Consider the following 19,447-nt stretch of genomic DNA (forward strand, 5'->3'; position numbering starts at 1 on the left):
GCAAATCTCAGGATTCTGGGATTTAAAGAATTACCAGCAATGGTTTGACTCTAAATAAAGTCCTGAGCCTTTGTGCCAACACTGAGTCATGGGGGGTGTTTCAGCATAAAATGGTGAATGCCCCAAGGCTAACTCCTAGGTTTGAATCCAGCTTCTGCCACCTACCTGGTGTCCTTCAGCAATGACCTTTCCTAGCTTTAGTTTATCGGCCTTTGCAGAGCTGATGGCTTATCTGTGATAATATGGATGGGAAATTACCTGGGTCACAGAAAGTGATCCTTTTATTTTATTCTTTAAATTTAAAGGCATGGTGTGATGAAAAGTACACAGTCTAGGGGACTTTTAGTACACCATCCTTCAATGCTCTCTCATTCCCTCAAGACTGCCTATGCTGCCTCCTCAGATCCTGGAGGATGGTGAAAAAACTCATTGCCATCGAGTTGATTCCAACTCACAGCAACACTATTGGACAGAGTAGAACTGCCCCATAGGGTGTTCAAGGAGTGGCTGATGGATTCGAACTGTTGACCTTTTGGTTAGTAGCCAGAGTTCACCATTGCTCTTAACCACTGTGCCACCAGGGCTTCAGAGGACAATGAGTCTTAATTTTCAAATTCTTCCGCCATTGCACTGGGTCTACTACTCAATGCTTAGGGGATATTGATGACTTCTAAAAAAAAAAAAAAAAAAAGCCACCAAGTATTGATTACCTACTGTGTACCAGGCATTGCTTTTATACGCATTATTTCATGAAATCTTCGTAACAGTCGTGAGATAGATACCACAAAGATGCAGACAGGGGAAGTACCTTGCCTGAAATTGCCTGTTTGGGGGGCTCAGGGCCAGCTGATTCTCTGTAAGGTAAAAACCTATGACATCTAATGGCAGAAAACCAATTCTGTCTTGGTGATGCACATCCCAAAGGGAGATTAGCACCACAAGGCTGCTGCTCTTGTCTTAACTCCACAACGCAGCCCTGGACACTTCCTGGTTTAACCACAGCCCAGAACAGAGATGTTCTACTCTTTGCTCACCACAAAGTCCCTTTCACACTTCCTCACAGGGCAGGATGATGAGCCACACTTACCCTTTCAGGGAGCAGAGACCATATTCACAACCACAAGGGAAGCAATTGACAGACATATCCGGACACTCCTTTTCAAAGGCTACCATTATTCTTTTATAGAGGGGTAGGGCAACGGACACAGGTCTGGTCTGGTCTAGGTCCTCTGGGCTCCAAAGTCTAAGGGTAGGACAGTCATGTAGGAAAAAAAATGTCTGCTGAATCCAGGGACAAGCAGGTACAGTGGTGTTAACAAGCTATTACCCGTGCTAACATTATATAGTGAGTCTATGTTTATAAGCAAGAAGCCCTGGCGGAGCTTGGCTGCTAACTAAAAGGTCGGTGGTTCGAACCAACCTAGTGGGTCTGTGAGAGAAAGACCTGGCAATCTGCTCCCGTAAAGATTACAGACTAGAAAACCCTATGGGACAGTTCTACTCTGTCACATGGGGTCACTATGAGTCAGAATCGACTCAACGGCACAAAACAATTATGTTTATAAATGCTCTCTATTTGTAAATGTTACAAATTGTTTTCTCAGATTATATGCAGTGTGATTCTTTATTAAAAGAGGATGGCCAAAGTCCAGGCAAGCCCAGCATTCTGGCTAGCCATTCCCTGGGAGGGTAGTACTAAATCCTGACCCAGAGTGGGTGCTCAGAGACTACCAGTTGAATGAACAAATGAGCTAGACTTTGAAGGAAGGGAGCAGGATAGTCCTCAGAGCTGCCTTATTATAAAACTGGAAATACCCCCTAAATATTACTAACAGCCCTTTGATAACACATTGCAGAGATTAAAATTGGAGAAGCACAGCAAGTCAGAAATGAAAGGGGCCATTATATCTTGAAGAAGCTAAGGTCCAAATTCACTCAGATCTAAAGATTAGACCCAGGTGTTCTGACTTCCCACCAAACATTCTTTCCTACCATTCATGATCTAATTCTCCTTTTGAACCGGTTTATACTTTTACCCTATGTAACCTTGCAGCCTAATGAGTTCCAGATGCTTATTAACCATGATTTCTTATTCTTCTTTATTTATAAATCATGCTTAGTGACTTTATATGCAGGAGGAAGAACACTAAAGTAGGAGCCAAGTAGCCAGCGTTCAGGGCCCTACATGGGCACTACTCATCGAGTGAAATGAGAATAAGTCAGTTTCCTCAACTGCAAAATGAGAGCACTAGGCTCCATGATTTCATAATCGCAATGACATTTATTCTCAACTCTCCCATGCTACCTCCACCATTCTCCTCCCAGTGAGGCCAAGGTCATAAGCAAAAGCAGAGGAAAATTACTTCCTCAAGATGACACCACAGACAAGGAGTGGAACCAAGGACCCTTGTCCTTGGATCACTCCTGAGTTCCCTGAACCATACCACTGACAGAGATTAAGAAACCATTTCTATGAAAGTTTGGCTTGATCATCAATTGACGTGAATTCCCATTTGACGCTGAGAAAGAGCACCTGGACATCTAGCATGAACTTAGCATATCTCACGCGAATTTACTGGCTAATGGTGAGTCACCCCTCTGCTTCAGTTTGCTCACTTTAGAGAGGAGTTGGATTTCAACTCAAGGACTCTCTTCAGTTCTAATATCGCCCCACTCTAAAATGTCAGTTTAAGTGCCACAGTTTTGCAAACTGTAAACTAGTAATGAAAATGCTTCCTCTGCTCACGGGAAAATAAGATAAAGGGGAGAACATTTTTTGGCACCTCCAAGTGCTAACAACAGAGGCAATATTGGCAGCAATCTCTTACTTTTCTTTTGCACATTACAGTCTCATTTAACCTCAAACTCTATGAAGTAGATAAACTGATTCTACCGATGGGGAAACTAAAATTCAGGAAGATAAAGGGACTTATCTGAAGGTTCTGAGGCCAGTGAGAGAGTTAAAAGTGTTTTTAGTTGCCATCGAGTTGGCTCCAACTCACAGGGACCTCATGTATAACACAACGAAACACTGCCTGGTCCTGCACCATCTGCAAGATGATTGGTATGTTTGAGCCCCTTGCTGTAGCTGTTGTGTCAGTCCATCTCATGGAGGGTTTCCCTCGTTTTCACTGACCCTCTACCAAATATGATGTCCTTTTCTAGTGATTGGTCTTTCCTGAGGATGTGACCAAAGTCAGCAAGGCGAAGTCTCGCCATCCTCGCTTGTAAGGAGCTTTCTGGCTGTATTTCCTCCAAGACTGAGTTCAGAGTAGAACCCAGGTATTCTGACTCTCAAGTTCAGAACTTTTTATGTCTGTTGTTATTAAGAACAGTTTCCACTGCAGAATAACAGTTGCGTATTTTCCAGGACAGAGCCAGGCTAAAGCCCTTCAGCAGACACATGACTCCAGGCCCACATGGCTTCTGGGGCAGCCGTGACAGATCTGGGAGTTAATGAGCAACAAATTATGTATTTTCTCTATCCCCTTGTACTGAAGGGTCGGGGAGTCGACAACACAGCCATAAATCATCATTATGAACCAGCTGGACTGGGCTTCTTGTAATCCTAACCCTTAAAAGGCCATTTAATGAAATTTGGGCTGTGAAAAGCAGCCCGAATGCCCCACCTCTACAGAAGGGGCGAAGGCTTAAATTGTTCTCCGACACGTTACACACCTAACTCTGGAGTCCCAGATTTACTGCTTTCGGACTTTATTCATTACTCACAATGTTTTTATTCCCAAGTAATAAAATAAGCTCTTCCCTCTCCCTCTCCCTCCCCCTAAAAGGCTGCGGGACCCCCACCCTGGACTCCATTCCCCAGAGCCTTCATTTCTGCTGCAGTCAGCAAGGCTGTGATATGTAAATTTCATTACTGAGGAAAAAAAAAAAAAAAAGCCTTCTATGTTGATCCCTTTCTGAAATGGCAAGCAACAGATTCTGGGGGTGGTGGCAGGCTGCCAGGTCAGCAGAGAGTTCTCCCCTACCTGCCTTTTAAAAGCACTTGGCACGGAATGTGGAAACTAATAAAGTGGGAAAGCAGTGCAATTAAGCTACAAGAGGACAGACAGAAAGGAGAAAGGGATCAGTCCTTGCCTACGGGTCTCGGCAGCTGGAAAGGGAGTATTTTCCAACTGTGAGACAGCTCCTCTTCCTGTCTCTTCTGATATTATGGTAGAAATAGCTTATCTGCCCACATAGTAACAAATATTTAACTGTTCCAGAGAGGAAATTTGGAGAAATGTTAGGGGAGTCTTTGGAAAGGATATAGCACAGAGTGGTGAAGGAAGTATCATCCATTTTGGAACCAGAAGAGCCTGGGTCTGAAATCCCAACTCTTACCTTAGAGGTGATTTCACCTCTCTGGGCTTGGGTGCCCTCATCTATAAAATAAGATCAAAAATATCTACCTGGCAGGTATGTCAAGTATAAGGTGATATGTCAAATGCCTGCCACATAGCAGATGAGCTCTCCAAAGCAACCCTATGTACAACAGAACAAAACACTGCCTGGTCTATGTGCTATTCTCATAATCGTCGTTATGCTTGAACCCATCGTTGCAGTCACTGTGTCAATTCATCTTGTTGTGGGTCTTCCTCTTTTTTGAAGATCCTCTACTTTACCAAGCATGATGGTCTTCTCCAGGGACTGATCCCTCCTGATAACATGTTCAAAGTATGTGAGATGTGGTCTCACCATCCTTGCTTCTAAGGAGCATTCTGGCTGTACTTCTTTCAATGCAGATTTGTTAGTTCTTTTGGCAGTCCATGGTATATTCAATATTCTTCTCCAACACTGTAATTCAAAGGCATCAATTCTTTGGTCTTCCTTATTCCAGCTTTCATATGCATATGAGGTAACTGAAAACACCATGGGTTGGGTCAGGTGACCTTAGTCTTCAAGGTGACATCTTTGCTTTTTAACACTTTAAAGAGGTCTTTTGCAGCAGATTTGCCCAATGCAATGCACCATTTGATTTCCTAACTGCTGTTTGCAAGGGTGTTGACTGTGGATTCAAGTAAAATGAAATCTTTGACAACTTCAATATTTTCTTCATTTATCATCATCCCACCAGGGTAAAACCAGAAAATTTGTGTATGGATGACTTGGGTTTTGACCATTTTATTGGGAATATCTTTTCGAAGGGGACAAAGTGAGAGGCAAGTCTATACCCAAGGCAGAAAGGATAATCCTACAGTTCTGTTTGTGTTATTTTTAACATTCCATTCTAAGTTATAAATTATCCTTAAAAAAGTAATATTTTAGCACATAGGGTCCCCACAATCCCTTTTTTAGAGACTGAGAACTCATCTTCTGCCCCTGCTGAGCTTGAAGGATAAACTTCCCTATGTTTTGGTCTGTTTTAGTAATAAATATTTGCATAGCCCTTTACACCTTACAAAGCACTTACACATCCACTGTGTTGTTTGCTTCTCATGAATCAGTAAATTATTATCAACACTTCATAGGTGAGTATGGCGAAGGTTAGTGAATTGGCCTAGATGAAAAGAGAGGCTGTGGCAGGGCGGTCACTGAAGCAGGGAACTCCTTGTTCTAGTTCCTGGACTTCTCCCAATGGCATCATGCTGGCTTACCCTAAGAAGTTCTAGCGGGAAATTGCACATCTAAGTCCCTGCTAGCCAAGGATGCCACACTGTCCATACACACCTCAGATATGCAGGTTGATGCATTTATGCATCAGATCAGATTAGATTCACTCAACACACATTTGATGGAGAATAATGAGGGGGAAGATCATTCTTAGTTTATTTCTCAGTCCCAAAGGTAAGGAAAAATGTAATGTGTTTGGCTTCTGCCTCTAAAGACAGAAACAGAAGTATAACCGTATTGTCCCTGAAGCTGAATGCTCCATCGACTGCATTAAAATGGAGTATCTTTATTGTCTAGAAATAATTGATGAAAAGTTATTTAATCTTCTATTCTTCTCTCCTTCAGCTACATTCAGCCTCTTGACAGGAAATAAGTGCCTCACAGTCCAGGAAAGGTGATGAGGATATGGATCTGCCCACAGCTACCAGTGGAATTTTGGGGCTTTTATGAGTTGGAAACCCTGGTGGCATAGTGGTTAAGTGCTACGGCACTCCTTGGAAACTCTATGCGGCAGTTCTACTCTGTCGTGTAGGGTCGCTATGAGTTGGAATGCACTCAACAGCACTGGGTTTGGTTTTGGTATGAGTAAGTCAAAACTCCAATATCTAGAATATGGGTGGCAAAGAGGCCAGAGAGAGAGGCAGCAGAAGCTATTTATTGGTTGAAATCAGCAGTAGCTGGCCTATGCCCACAAGCTTTATGAAGAAGGCACTCATGAGGGGTCATTATTTTGCCAAAAGTCAGAGATTCAGAGAAATGAGCCTTCTTACTGACTAGCTCTGTTAGCCGTGCAAGAGTCAGTTACTGTTCTTTCTATAGCACTGCTTACTGCCAATCTCTTGTTTCTTTTTGAAGTTGAATTCCCTAACCAAAAACCAAACCCGTTGCCACTGAGTCGATTCCAACTCGTAGCGACCCTACAGGTCAGAGCAGAACTGCCCCATAGAGTTTCCAAGGAGCGCCTGATGGATCTGAACTGCCGACTTTTTGGTTAGCAGCTGTAACACTTAACCACTACGCCTTCAGGATTTCCTTGAATTCCCTAGGCTTCCTTAATATCACTGTGCTTTTCTTCTATTGCTCAAACACTTTTTCCCTTCCTTCTTTCAGTGCCTTTACTTTTGGATTCTACCTGATAAATATTCAATCGCTATGCTGGGCAAATAATCTGAGAAGATGGACTATATGAAGAAGAATATGGCATCAGGATTGGTAGAAGATTCATTAACAACCTAGATGACAAAACCATGCTTGCTGAAAGTGAAGAGGACTTGAAGCACTTACTGAGGAAGACCAAAGACCACAGCCTTCAGTATGGCTTGCATCTCAACAAAAAGAAAACAAAGATCCTCACAACTGGACCAATAAGCAATATCACGATAAATGGAGAGAAGACTGAAGTTGTCAAGGATTTCATTTTACTTGGATCCACAATCAACAGCCATTGACGCGGCAGTCAAGAAAGCAAACAATGTATTGCATTGGGCAAATCTGCTGCAAAATGCCTTTTTAAAGTGTTAAAAAGCAAAGATGTCACCTTGAAGACTAAGGTGTGCCTAACCCAAGCCATGATATTTTCAATCACCTCATATGCATGCGAAATCTAGATAGTGAATAAGAAAGACCAAAGAAGAATTGACACCTTTGAATTATGGTATTTGCAAAGAATACTGAATATACCATGGTCTCCCAGAAGAATGAACAAATCTGTCTGGGAAGAAGTACAACTAGAATGCTCCTTAGAAGTGAGGATGAGGAGAATTCGTCTCACATACTTGGAACATGTTATCAGGAGGAACCAGTCCTCAGAAGTAGAGGGTCAGTGAAAAAGAGGAAGACCCTTGACGGGATGGATTGACACAGTGGCTGCAACAATGGGCTCAGACATACCAATGATTGTGAGGATGGCGCAGGACACAGCAGAGTTTGATTCTGTTGTACACAGCATCGCAATGAGTTAGAACCAATTTGAAGGTACCCAACAACAACTGAAAAACATGGATCTTCCCCAGGATTGTGTCCTTGGCCTGCTATTGGGACCTCAGTTACTTCAATTGCTTCAATTACTACCTCTGTAAAAATGACCTCTAAAAGTCTCTTTAGCTTCAGTTTACCCTTTATCCCTCTCAGTCCTATTCCAATCTTCTGCTCAGTCTCCCAAATGGATATCAAAACAATGTTAATACCATGTCAAACTAATCAAGTCTAAGAGCACACTCATTCCCCACCCCTGCCCCGAATCTCACTTTTCGTCTATTTCTGCTCAAGCTGCCGCTATATATCTAACTGCAAAGATATAAAATCTTAGTCTCCTCCCTCTCCCTCATTCCACTCTCATCAATTCTGTTCATCCTTCTTTGCCAATCTCTCATACTCGTTCCTTTTTCTCTATTCACCTTGGGTGCTACCACTGGGGTTCATGCATCACATTACCTTGGTTAGAAAATTGGCTAAGGCAGCTTAAACTACTCTGTTAAATCTCTAGCCAAGTAACTAAAGTAAAAATTCCTCAACATTTAAAGACTTCCTAATCTTGCTGCAATCTTTTCTTTAACTTCATCCACTCCTTTATACTTACTCTATTTCCTCAGCCGAACAGGCCTGTTCTACATTTCCTGAGAACACACTATTGTTTCTGGGTCTCCACCACTGTTGATGCAACCACCTCTGCCTGAAATATCAGTATCTATGAGGAAAATCCCACCCATTCTTCAAAGTATAGCTCAAGTGCCAACTACTGTAATGGATTAGATTTTTGGCTCTTTCATGTATGAGTCTTAGATGACTGAGCTTTCTAAATCTGTTTTCCTTCCTGTAAAAATGGGGATGACCACAGTAACAAGAGCTCAAGGGCTGTTGTGATAATTAAATGTGATGAGTGCTCAAGGAATGATGATCAAAATGATGATGATGAAAACTTCACCAATAACAACAGCCTTAAGTCATCTTCATCTGAACTCTTACAGCACTTTATTTATACCCCAGGCATGTTTTGTTCTTGAAGCTTTCACCACCTTCTTAGGGTTCAACATCCGAAGCTACTCTGACTTTCTTCTTATTCTCTGAACAATCTTTAGTCTCTTCGAGGGTCTAATAGTGTAGTTAGTCTTGTACTTGCCTTTTCTCCACATATCCTCCAAGGGCAAGATCTGGGTCTTACACATCTACTTATAAGCCAAGGTACCCACCAGAAAGCCTACTTATTATAAGGGAGGTAACCTACCAAGCATCTACCTACAGTAGGTATCACTTTCTGTGCAGACCACTTCATATAAACCACTGCTACACACTGTCCATCTTAGAAGGTCATCTGCCCAATAGTTTACACGTTAGTCTTCCCCCATACATTTAGCTCTCCGAGACCAGGAACTAAAAGCTTTTATAGCTAACTAAATAAAGAGCACTCTGCATAGAATCTAACACAGAGTGGGCCTTCAATACCTGTTCATTAAAACACTTAGACTTTGAAGCTGAACAGGCCTGGGTTTTAATTCCTGCTCCACCATTAACAAAGTAGAGTGACCACAGAATGGTCACTTCACCCATGTAAGCCTCAGTTTCCTCTCTCATTTGTAAAATGGAGCAAATACTTGCCGCAGGTAGCTGTAGAACAAGATTTAAGATAATATATCTCTGTATCCAGCACATAAAATAGCCTTTACACTTTATTCAATTTTCCACCCCTTCCCAACACAACGGATTCACAGGCTCCTAAGCTTTATCACTTAAAAGGAAGAATATCTCCACCTTGATATTTTTGATAATTTTAAAAAAAACGATCATTAACTCCTAAGAGCTCGATGTAACTACTGAACAACTGCTGCCACACTCTGTTCTTTCGGGGCATGAGAGTGAGTGTGGCTGGTGGGGAAAGGGAACAAAGTAAATCCGGGACGACGCAATCTCCATGTTTGTTAAATCGCAAATAGCTGCCCCCTCCCACCAACCCTGCAGGGATAAGACGGTCTCAGAACTCGGCAGCCATCTGATCAGGGGACAACAAAGCTGAAGGATTAATGTGGCCTCTCTCTGTTGGTGGTCTTGGTAATTGCACAGATGTAGTGGGTTGTAAACTAGGAGATCGGGTCTCCCGCTAACGCACCACTGGGCCAGCACAACTTCACTTTTTTCAGAGTTGCAAACTCGACTAGCCTTTAATGAGGAGGCAATCTTGGGGAACCTTGTTTTCTTGGCAGTGCTCTCTCAGATAAAGGGAGATGGGAGGGTGGGAGGAACTAATGAAGTCCAGATGTGGGCAAAGTGAAGCTTGATCCTGAATAAACAAGTCTTCGAGGTCTTAAGCTCTTCTTCTTGTCTCTCCAGCAAGAAATCTGCATGTGGTACAGAGCACGTTCCCAAGTGCATTGGGGAGATGTAAGATTTTAGGGAAGCAAAGAGGCCACATTTCCCTGCTCCACAGATCCTCTGGCCATCTTTTGGCCTAACGCTTCTGATTTTCTGCTCAAAATGCATGGCCAACACTGCGATTCTACAAACATGTATTGAGCACCAGCAATTGTGCCTGGCACTAAGCAATACAAAATAACATCAGACCTGTACCTACCCTGACGCAGCTCCCAGGGTAGACAGGATATAGACGAGTAAACAGACGGCAATTCAACACAGTAAGTGCAAGGACAGACGTGGGCCTAGGGTTCCTTGGGGCCTTTGGAGGGTGGAGGAGATGCAGAACAAGGAATACCTGCCAGAGGAGGAGATGTCTGCCTGGTGTCTATTTAGTGTTACGCACAAGGCCCTGTGCTAGTCACTGTCAATCACTGTCAAAGGGGAAAAGACCTGGCCTCTGCCTTCCAGGAACTTATTACCTAGCTGGGGAGAGAAGACCTATATAAAAATTACACTACAAGGCGTGGTGCCTTGAATTACACTACAAGGCAGTATGCATTAAAGGTGCTTGAGACGAAGTGGTTTCTGGCAGGTCAGCGGTGAGAGACAACACACAGCTAGTTGGGCTGAGGCTCACCACTGTGTCCCTAGTACCTGGCACACTGTAGGTGCTTGATAGATAACTGTGGAAGGCAGGCAGGCAGGCTTCAGAAGGCAGCAGTGCTGTCATTACTCAAGAAGTCTTGGACTTAACAAAAGGTCAACTGTTGTATGACCTCACTTACAAGAAATCTCTAGAACAGGCAAGTATATGAGATCAAAGCTTATGAGTGGTTACTAGGGGTAGGTGAGGGGGAGGGGAAAGGAAGACACAATGTTTAGGGGACACTGCAGCTCTGTTAAAAATGTCTGGAAAATTCGGGAATGGATAATGATGATGGCTAAATAACACGATGAACATAATTACCATCACTGAATTGTACATGTGAAGATTGTAGAAATGGCAAATGTTTTGTGACTTATATATTTACCACAATAAAGAAATAACAGTAATAAAACTAATAAATGTTTAAAAAAAAGTGTTGGACTTAGAATCTGAGAACTCCTGGTGTGGCCCTACCAGTAATTAGTTATGGGAAAGTCACCTAATATCCTTGAGCCCCAGTGGCTTCAGCTATAACAATCCACCTGCCAGGCTTACTACCAGGTGCAAATAAGCTAACGTATGCATAAAGTCCACTTTGTAAACTATACAATACTACAGGAATGAAAAGGACTGTCCTCACTGATCACACACAGTATGTCACTTGACCCCCAAAACAGGCTATGGAGCTGATCAACTATTGCCATCATTTTACAAAAACAGAAAGCAAAGTTCGGACGGGTTCAACGGCTTGCCCAAAGTTGAAGGACAAGTAACAGCACTAGTAAGTACAGAAGCTGGGACGTGAACCTAAGTCAGAAGATGTCAAAGCGTGAGCTTTTTTTCTGGTTAGGAATATTATTACAGAGGTAGAATTTGAGCTGGATCTAGAAGAAAAAGCAGAGTTTTTATGGCTGGGGGGTGGGGGGGGGCGGGGTTCACCCATGACTCAGCCACGAGTCAATTCCTAGATACTAAGAACCTATATAAACCCCTTTCGGGTTCGGACCAAGGCAAGCACTGAGCCCATGTTTATTTAAAAAGGATACTGAGCATTTTTCCCACATTAAAACCTTTGCCCATAATACCCTTCTCGGCACAGGGCAAAGCAAAACTGAGAGGAAGCTAGATAGGAGATGATATTTTACTGTTTGCTCCTAATCTCACTGCTGCTAGAATCATTAAGCCTTTGCAGGGCAGGGATAGTAACCAGTGCTTTGTGGATTTGGAAGGAATTCCTATTATGCTATAATTTCAGAATCTGAGATACATCTGAAAAAGAAGTCAGAATTACTAGGTTTTTCCATATCTCCTGCCATAGAAAGGTGTCTGCTTTCTCTATAACTTCAGAGATTTGCAACTCTAGGCAGCACTGGCCTCCTTCACGGGCATTCCACGTCTTTGCTGTGAGGCCTATTCATACTGGAGGGTGGGCATCCAAATCAGTCGAGGTTGTTCTTGTTTTAAACAAACCTGACATTCGGCAGGAGAAGGTCTGGGCAGCAAGTAGCAGGACGATTAGATTTCCAGTTCTGGGGCCCTCTGCACCCTCCAAGACTGTCACTCATGCCCTCTGATCAGAAGAAGATTCTGGATGGAGGCACCAGGTTCATACGGCCAGTCATAATGGGAAAGTGAGATAGGTGCGTGTTTTGTTGTTGGTTTTTAATTTAAGTTGTATAGTTTTCCAGAATTGGTTACATCACGTATAAGATGAATGCATACACTTTGCCTTTACTTTTTTCCATGAGTGCTCTCAGTACTCAACGGCAGGTAATGGGCTAGTAGACTTCACTAGGCGCCCACATCTCATACATGCCTCCAGCTGAAAGGCAACAGCAGCCGATCAGGAGGCAAAAGTCCTTTTGCAAAAAGCATTGGCATGAGAGTCAAGAGAACTGGGTTCTAATTAGTAAACTATAAGGAATGAACCAGAGATCTGAGTCCAAAGACTCTATGGTTGCCAGTTAAAAGTCTTAGCTAAGTACAGTGTGGTACAAATGGTTAACGCCCTCAGCTCCTAATCAAAAGGTTGGTGGTTCAAGTCCATCCAGAGGACCCTTGGAAGAAAGACCTGGCAATCTACTTCTGAAAAACCAGCCAGTGAAAACCCTATGGCACACACTTCTACTCTGACACATATGGAGCCACCGTGAATAGGAACAAATTTGATGGCAACTTTTTTTTTTTTTTTTATTTTAAGTCACTTCGCTAACGTTTGCCTCTGTTTACTCATTTAAAATAAAAATAACATTTACTGAGCATGCTGAACATGCCAGGCACTGAACTACTTTCTATATAACAGTTCATTTCATTCTCAAACTTCACCAGTTGCAACATCTATCTCTGTTGAACAGATGAGTCTACGGAGGCTCAGAGGTTAATTAACTTGCCACATGGTCCACAGCTAGTGAGCAGAGGAGTTCAGATCGGAACCAGAGCTTATGCCCTCAGCCCCATGCTAAACTGAGAACCATAAAGATGCCCGGTGCTCGGGGTTTCTGTGAGAGTGAAATGCGATACACAGCGCCATGCTTCTATGGCACACAGTAGCACTCAACAAAGGATGACAATTACGGCAGGATTTTCTTGATTGGTCTTTCTCTGTAAGAAAGCACTATCCAAGCCTATTTGCTGACATTGGGGGAGCAAAGCTGTTTCTCCTTCCAGCTCATTCTGTAACCAAGGCCACATGGTATGACTGTTTCAAGGAAATGGTGGGAGGTCAGAGAGCATTTTAATTAAAACATCAGCATGTCATGAGGAGAGGGGTAAGCCACAACTAAGCTCTTAAAGGCAAATTTTTCTCAGAAATGCTGGAATCTCATAAGGAGGAAGGGGCTGGCCTTGACAAGCAGCAGGGGACAAGCTGCTGACCAGGGGATTTGCTTGGGGAAGGAAGAACAGAAGAGAAGCATGGCTCTCAAAGAAGCTGCTTTAGCACTTCCCTTTGCCCATTCTGGGGTTAGGTCAGAAAACCAGAACCACTCCTTCTAGAAAACTCTGCCTGCCATCTAGCCCCCAGCTACAAAGTGTGTTCCTATACATTATTGTGTTTGAATCTTCTAGCAATCCCATGAGTAGAATCCAGACATCATTCTTGTTTTATAGATGAGGAAAATGAGGCTTAGAGAAAACCAGTGATTTGTCTAACTCACATAGCTAGTCAGTGGAATGGCCCCGACAGTGTTTCTTTTTACCACATGGCGCCTGGGAGCAGCCTGCTAGGCAAACGGGGAATAAGCCCATGTAGACAGCATGAAAGGGTACATGATATTCCTGTCCCTGTGCTGTCTTTCTCTCTCCACATTCCTGTATTAGTTCTAATGGGCTTCCTAAAAGCATGCAACTAACTGATCCTCCAAGCGTCAAAAGCACCTGTTCAAATCTTAGTACAAAAAGACACTTTGCAATTATTTGCCTTCCATTAGAAATGTCTTTTCCAGGAAAAGCCATTCTTCCTAGAGAACTCAGCCCCACAACTGTCAGCTTGGAGCAAATAGTAAAATTAGGTCTTTTATTTTTCAGTTTTTGAACAAAGATCCTTAGTCCACCTTTAGGAAACCAGCACAGCTGCCAAAACGGACTGTTTTTCTTTTAAAGGTTGGAAAGAATTCTACTAGCCTCCCTTCCCTCTCCCCAATTTCAAACTGTTGATTGTGTGGCTGGTTTATGATGTTATTTAAACACAAAGAGGGGTCTCAACATTTACGACCAGCCCCCAGAGTAGAGAAATCAAAAGAAAAACTTCATGAAATGTGGTTCATGTAACATCAGCAGCTTACATTTGATCCAGAGTAGGCCAGATAAGCTAACTGTCAATCCTCTTGAAAAGTTCATTAGCAGACCCCAAACTGGAATTAAGTCTGCAAGATGGAAACAGGGCTTTGAAATAAGCCAGGTATGGCATTCTTGAACCCCAGTCTCACAAGTTACTAGCTGTAGATTTTGAGCATGTCATTCAACTCCTTTGAGCTTCAGGTTTTCCGTCTGTATAATGGGATAATAGCACTTCACATTTAGTGTTAATGCTAACCTTCTTCTTTCTGACTTGCTAATACATACCAGAGATAAATGTCCAGGTCATGCTCAATAGAAAAGTGACTCAAGGACCTATGCGAGAGAATTTATGATCCTAGTAGACGTGACACATATCCTTTTCACCTATGTGGTTAGAGTTCAAGAGCAAAGAACAAACAAAATACTGGAGGTAAGAAATGAATAGCTGTGAAAAATGTATGACTCACAAATTACAAGACTAGATTTCCACAAGCCCACACCTTGCCCAAATAGACACATCTGTAACACGGTGGTGACCTTCTAAGTAGGGCCCAGGTAGGCCGTACCCCAATTCCTGTGGGGTTACCACTGCTCAAAATGATTGTGGACTCTGTCAAAGTCAGTGGCGCATTTTTCCAATACACTCAATGAGGACTTCACGCTTGAAGGGAAGACCCTGATGTAAGTTGGAACTTAACACCTGTATATGAGTAGCCTGCAAAGTATTTCAATAGCCATGACCTCTTTTGCTCCTCACTGCAATGCTGTGAAGAAAGACGGTCAACCTTGTTTTCAAAGATGTACAGTTGTAAGTGACAAGGCCAGGTCTAGAACCTAGGTCTCTGGATTCCAAGGCCTAATTGCTTTTCACCTTGACCTCACGGCCAGTGGGCAAAAGATCAAAATACTCCGTCAGAGAACATCAGTGGATTATCACTGTTACAGACCACAGTGATGGTGTGGAGAGAACACTGAAAATGCTTGTGATTGCTGGCAAGGCATAGCCTTCTCTGGGGCTAACAGCTTAGGGTCTGGGGAAAGCGGCAATGAGCTTCAAACAACCCCCAACTCTACCACTTATTAACCAGGTGACCTTGGACAAGTTATTTTTACTCTGTGAACCTCAGTTTCTTTATTTGTAGAAGAAAGATAACAATGGCATCTATACTTTATGGGATTGTTGTGAGGCTAATGCATGAAAAATATTTTGGAAGGGTGCTTGGCATACATTAATTTCATCATAAATGTTGGCTTTGGTAATAGTATTAACTGCATGAAATGAATTGTGTTAATCAAATGGCATCCTTGATACTTGAGCTGTACAAGTCAGTGTTGACACAGATATTCTGAAACAGTACAATACAACGGGAAGTCAGACAGGATGGAGTATGACCCAGTCTGGGGACTTACCGCAAGAATGGCAATGACGATCCCCACAGCACAGAGCACAGCGTCATTTATCGTCTCACCAGTTTTCAGTGGATACTTGATGCTCTCGTCATTGCAGTAAAACCCTCGGTGGTAAGGCTTGATGGTGCTTGACTCGATGATGAGGAAGGGCAGGCCCGCTAGTCAAGACAGAGCCATTGCATGGAAGAGAAAGAAATAACAAATAGGGAAAAGATCAGTGCAAGGAGGCTGAAGACCACCCTGCATCACAACAGTGATAGCAATATGAATTCCTCTTTTACAGAAATCTATAGCCTATGGAGAGCTTTCACTACACTCATCCCCTTTATTCCTTTCCTCATCCCTAGAAGGAGAGTGGAGCTCTGGTGGCACAATGCTTAAGCACTTGGCTGCTAATCAAAAGGTCAGTGGTTTGAACCCACCAGCAGCTCTACAGACTAAAAAACCTGGCAATCTGCTCCCGTAGAGATTACAGTTTTGGGAATGCTATGGGGCAGTTCAGTTCTACTCTGTCCTACAGGGTCGCTATGAATTGAAATGGACTCAACAGCACACAGCAACAACAACGAAAGGAGAGTAGCATTATCCTCTTTTAAGGGTGGGGAGCCTGGCGTTTAGTAAGGAGCAATGTCTTGCTCAAGGGCACACAGGAGCTTTTCACTGTTCTTCAACACCATGCTGAAGTCTAATTCATAATAATTACCAATATAGGCCCAAATTTAATGACACCCATTATTCATTCCTCCAAATGCATTCATTTCATAGGGGGCAGGCCCCTTGTCTTGGTAGAGAAAGAAAAAGTCCCCTTCAAGAAGCTCACCCGAAGGCTCGGCTGTCTGGAGTAGCAAAGGCCTTGGAGTCAGATATCCAGATTGTGAATCCCAGATCCACTACCTCCTAGTATTGTGACCTCTGGTTCCCACTCCACCTCTCAGAGTCTCAGTTTCCCCAAATGTAAAGTAAGTCACAGTGATGACTAAAGGAGATAAAACCCGTAAGGCTCTAACCCAGTGCCAGGCACATAGTAGCTGCTCAATGAATGCCATTTTACCTACCCTTTTCTTTCACTGTCCAAAGGCTAAACAAGACTAAACAGAGTTGAGTTTGGCCCTGCTGCCTGGAGAACTGGAGTGGAGCCCAAGGGCACCTGGGGGCACCATGAAGCTCTTGCAGCTGTTGCTGGTTACCAGTGGCCAGCTCAGATGCCATTCTCTCCAAGGTCATAGCAAACACATTCCACCACTTGCCAGGCAACCCTGAGGCAAAAGGCAAAGGCCCACTATCTCTCTCACCTAGACTACTGCAGCAGCCTCCTAATCAAGGTCTCCTGGCCTCCACTGCCTCTTATACACATCCACTAGTTTATTTACTGAAAGGCTCTGGCCATGATCACGCCACTGCCTTACTAGAACTTCTTCAGTGGCTCCCTATCGCCCAGGGTAAGATAAAGTCCCTAAGTATGGCCTACCGAGTTCACTGTGATGTAACCCTCTCCTCTCCAGCTTCATGGTCTTCCGTCTCCTTCACACTCCCTCCAAGAAAACGAGTACATAGAGGCTCTGCCTTGGTTCATGCCATTCCCTTAGACTAGAATATGCTTTCTCCCTCTATTCTCCAGGTTCAAGGCCAAGCTCCAATGCCACCACACACAGTAAAAGATGAAACACTGAATCTTTGAGCTTGAGAAGAACATAAAATATATCTTGGTAATAATCATAAACCTAAACTCACTGCTGTTGAGTTGATTCTAACTCATAGCAACCCTATAGGACGGAGTAGAGCTGCTCACAGGGTTTTCAAGGCTGTACATCTTTACAGAGGCAGACTGCCACATCTTTCTCCCATGGAGCGGCTGATGGGTTCAAACCACCGAACTTTCAGCTAGCAGCCCAGCACTTAACCACTGCTTTACCATGGCTTCTTCAGGTAATAATAATAGTTACCGCTGACTGTTCACCAATAATGTGCAAGGTACGTTGTATCAGTTTTGCACTGAATCTTTTCAACAACCCTGAGAGATAATCTTTAAAACACCATTTAAGTACTACTATTCCCTTCTTAAGGTCCTTAACAAAACCAAAACCAAAACCAAACCCGTTGCCATCAAGTCGATTCGGACTCATAGCAACCCTATAGGACAGAGTAGAACTGCCCCATAGGGTTTCCAAGGAGCGCCTGGCAGATCTGAAGTGCCGACCTTTAGGTTAGCAGCCATAGCGCTTAACCACTTCGCCACCAGGGTTTCTGTTAGGAGGCGCAAATTATTTGCGTTCACTGCTAAAGTTTGGGGTTTCAAACTCACCCTGTGGCACCACAAAAGAAAGTCCTGGCGATTTGCTTCCTTAAAGATTACAACCAAAAAAAAAAAACCCCTATGGAGTAGTTCTATTCTATAACACGTGGGGCTGCCATGAATCAGAATCGACTTGACAGCAACAGATTTTGTTTGTTTGTTTACTCCCATCTTGGAGCCCTGGATGTGCAAATGGTTAATATACTTAGCTGCTAACAAAAGGTTGAAGGTTCAAGTCCATCCAGAGGCACCTCAGAAGAAAAGCCTGGTGATCTACTTCTGAAAAATCAACCATTAAAACCCTATGGAGCACAGTTCTGCTCTGACACACATGGTCGCCGTGTGTTGGAGTTGACTTGACAGCAACCGGTTTATTCCCACCTTTCACGAAGACAACAGATTCCAAGAGAATATTTACCTCATTAGAACCTCTTAGTCCCAAGCCCCCAACCAAACCCACCGCCACTGAGTTGATTCCAACTCATGGAGACCCACAAGACAGAGCAGAACTGTCCCTTAGGGTTTCCAAGGCTGCAAATCTTTACAGAAACAGGATGCCACATCTTTCTCCTATGCAGCGGCTGGTAGGGTTTGAACCACTAACCTTCTGGTTAGTAGCCGAGCACTTTAACCACTTCGATAACCCCCAAACATCTAAATCCCTAATTTAACTTTGCAAATTGGTTTCATTCAAATGTGAATTTCATTAGCTGAAAAATCCCAAGATAAGTGATTGTTTAAAAGATAAAACTCTATTTTCTTGTTTTTCAAAAACAATTAAATTCATGTCATGTAGCTTGAAGCCCCAGACCACCTCTAAAAAAATGTACCATAAACTCCACAATTTTTCAATTACTTTGGTCCAGACCAGCAACGATAAAAATGCTCACTTTCTAAAAAGCGTATTTATGTATCACTGCATACACATGTGAATTTATTTGGTTTTATTCTTTGGGTTTATTTGAATTCAACGGCTATTTATTTTGTGACCCTTAACTGCTTCCTGCTAGAACAACAATTTATTTTATCAAATTCATACTGGTGCTTTGAAAAGAAAGAACAGCAACACACCACAGTATTGTGCCTGAGCTTCTCAAAGTAAACACAGAGGGGCCCTGGAAGGCAATAACCATTAGTTCTTGAAACTCTGTCTTTGCAATGAAGAGAGGGAGGCTGTTCTGGCTTAGATATGGCAGCGGGCCTTTTTGGTTTGGTAGAGCTGGGAGAGAAAAGTTATAGGCCTGAACCATCTTCATTCCACTGCCTAAACATTTTGAAATGTGGCCAAGTTGGCTATGAAAAGTAGCTGAGAAGCCAAGAGTATGATATTAATAGGCCACTTATAAAGTTCCACACACCAT

At 43.1% G+C, this 19,447-nt stretch overlaps 1 protein-coding gene across 1 annotated transcript in view; it reads right to left on the reverse strand.

Moving 5' to 3' along the window:
* Window positions 1–19,447, reverse strand: part of PLPP3 (phospholipid phosphatase 3) — a 101,963-nt gene that overhangs the window by 33,582 nt on the left and 48,934 nt on the right. The window contains exon 2 of the mRNA XM_003411056.4: window positions 15,794–15,951. Within this exon, the coding sequence (XP_003411104.1) occupies window positions 15,794–15,951 (158 nt within the window). The remainder of the gene's footprint in view (window positions 1–15,793; window positions 15,952–19,447) is intronic.

The sequence above is a fragment of the Loxodonta africana genome, chromosome 3, assembly GCF_030014295.1.
Source record: "Loxodonta africana isolate mLoxAfr1 chromosome 3, mLoxAfr1.hap2, whole genome shotgun sequence".
In the NCBI taxonomy this organism is placed as follows: Eukaryota; Metazoa; Chordata; class Mammalia; order Proboscidea; family Elephantidae; genus Loxodonta; species Loxodonta africana.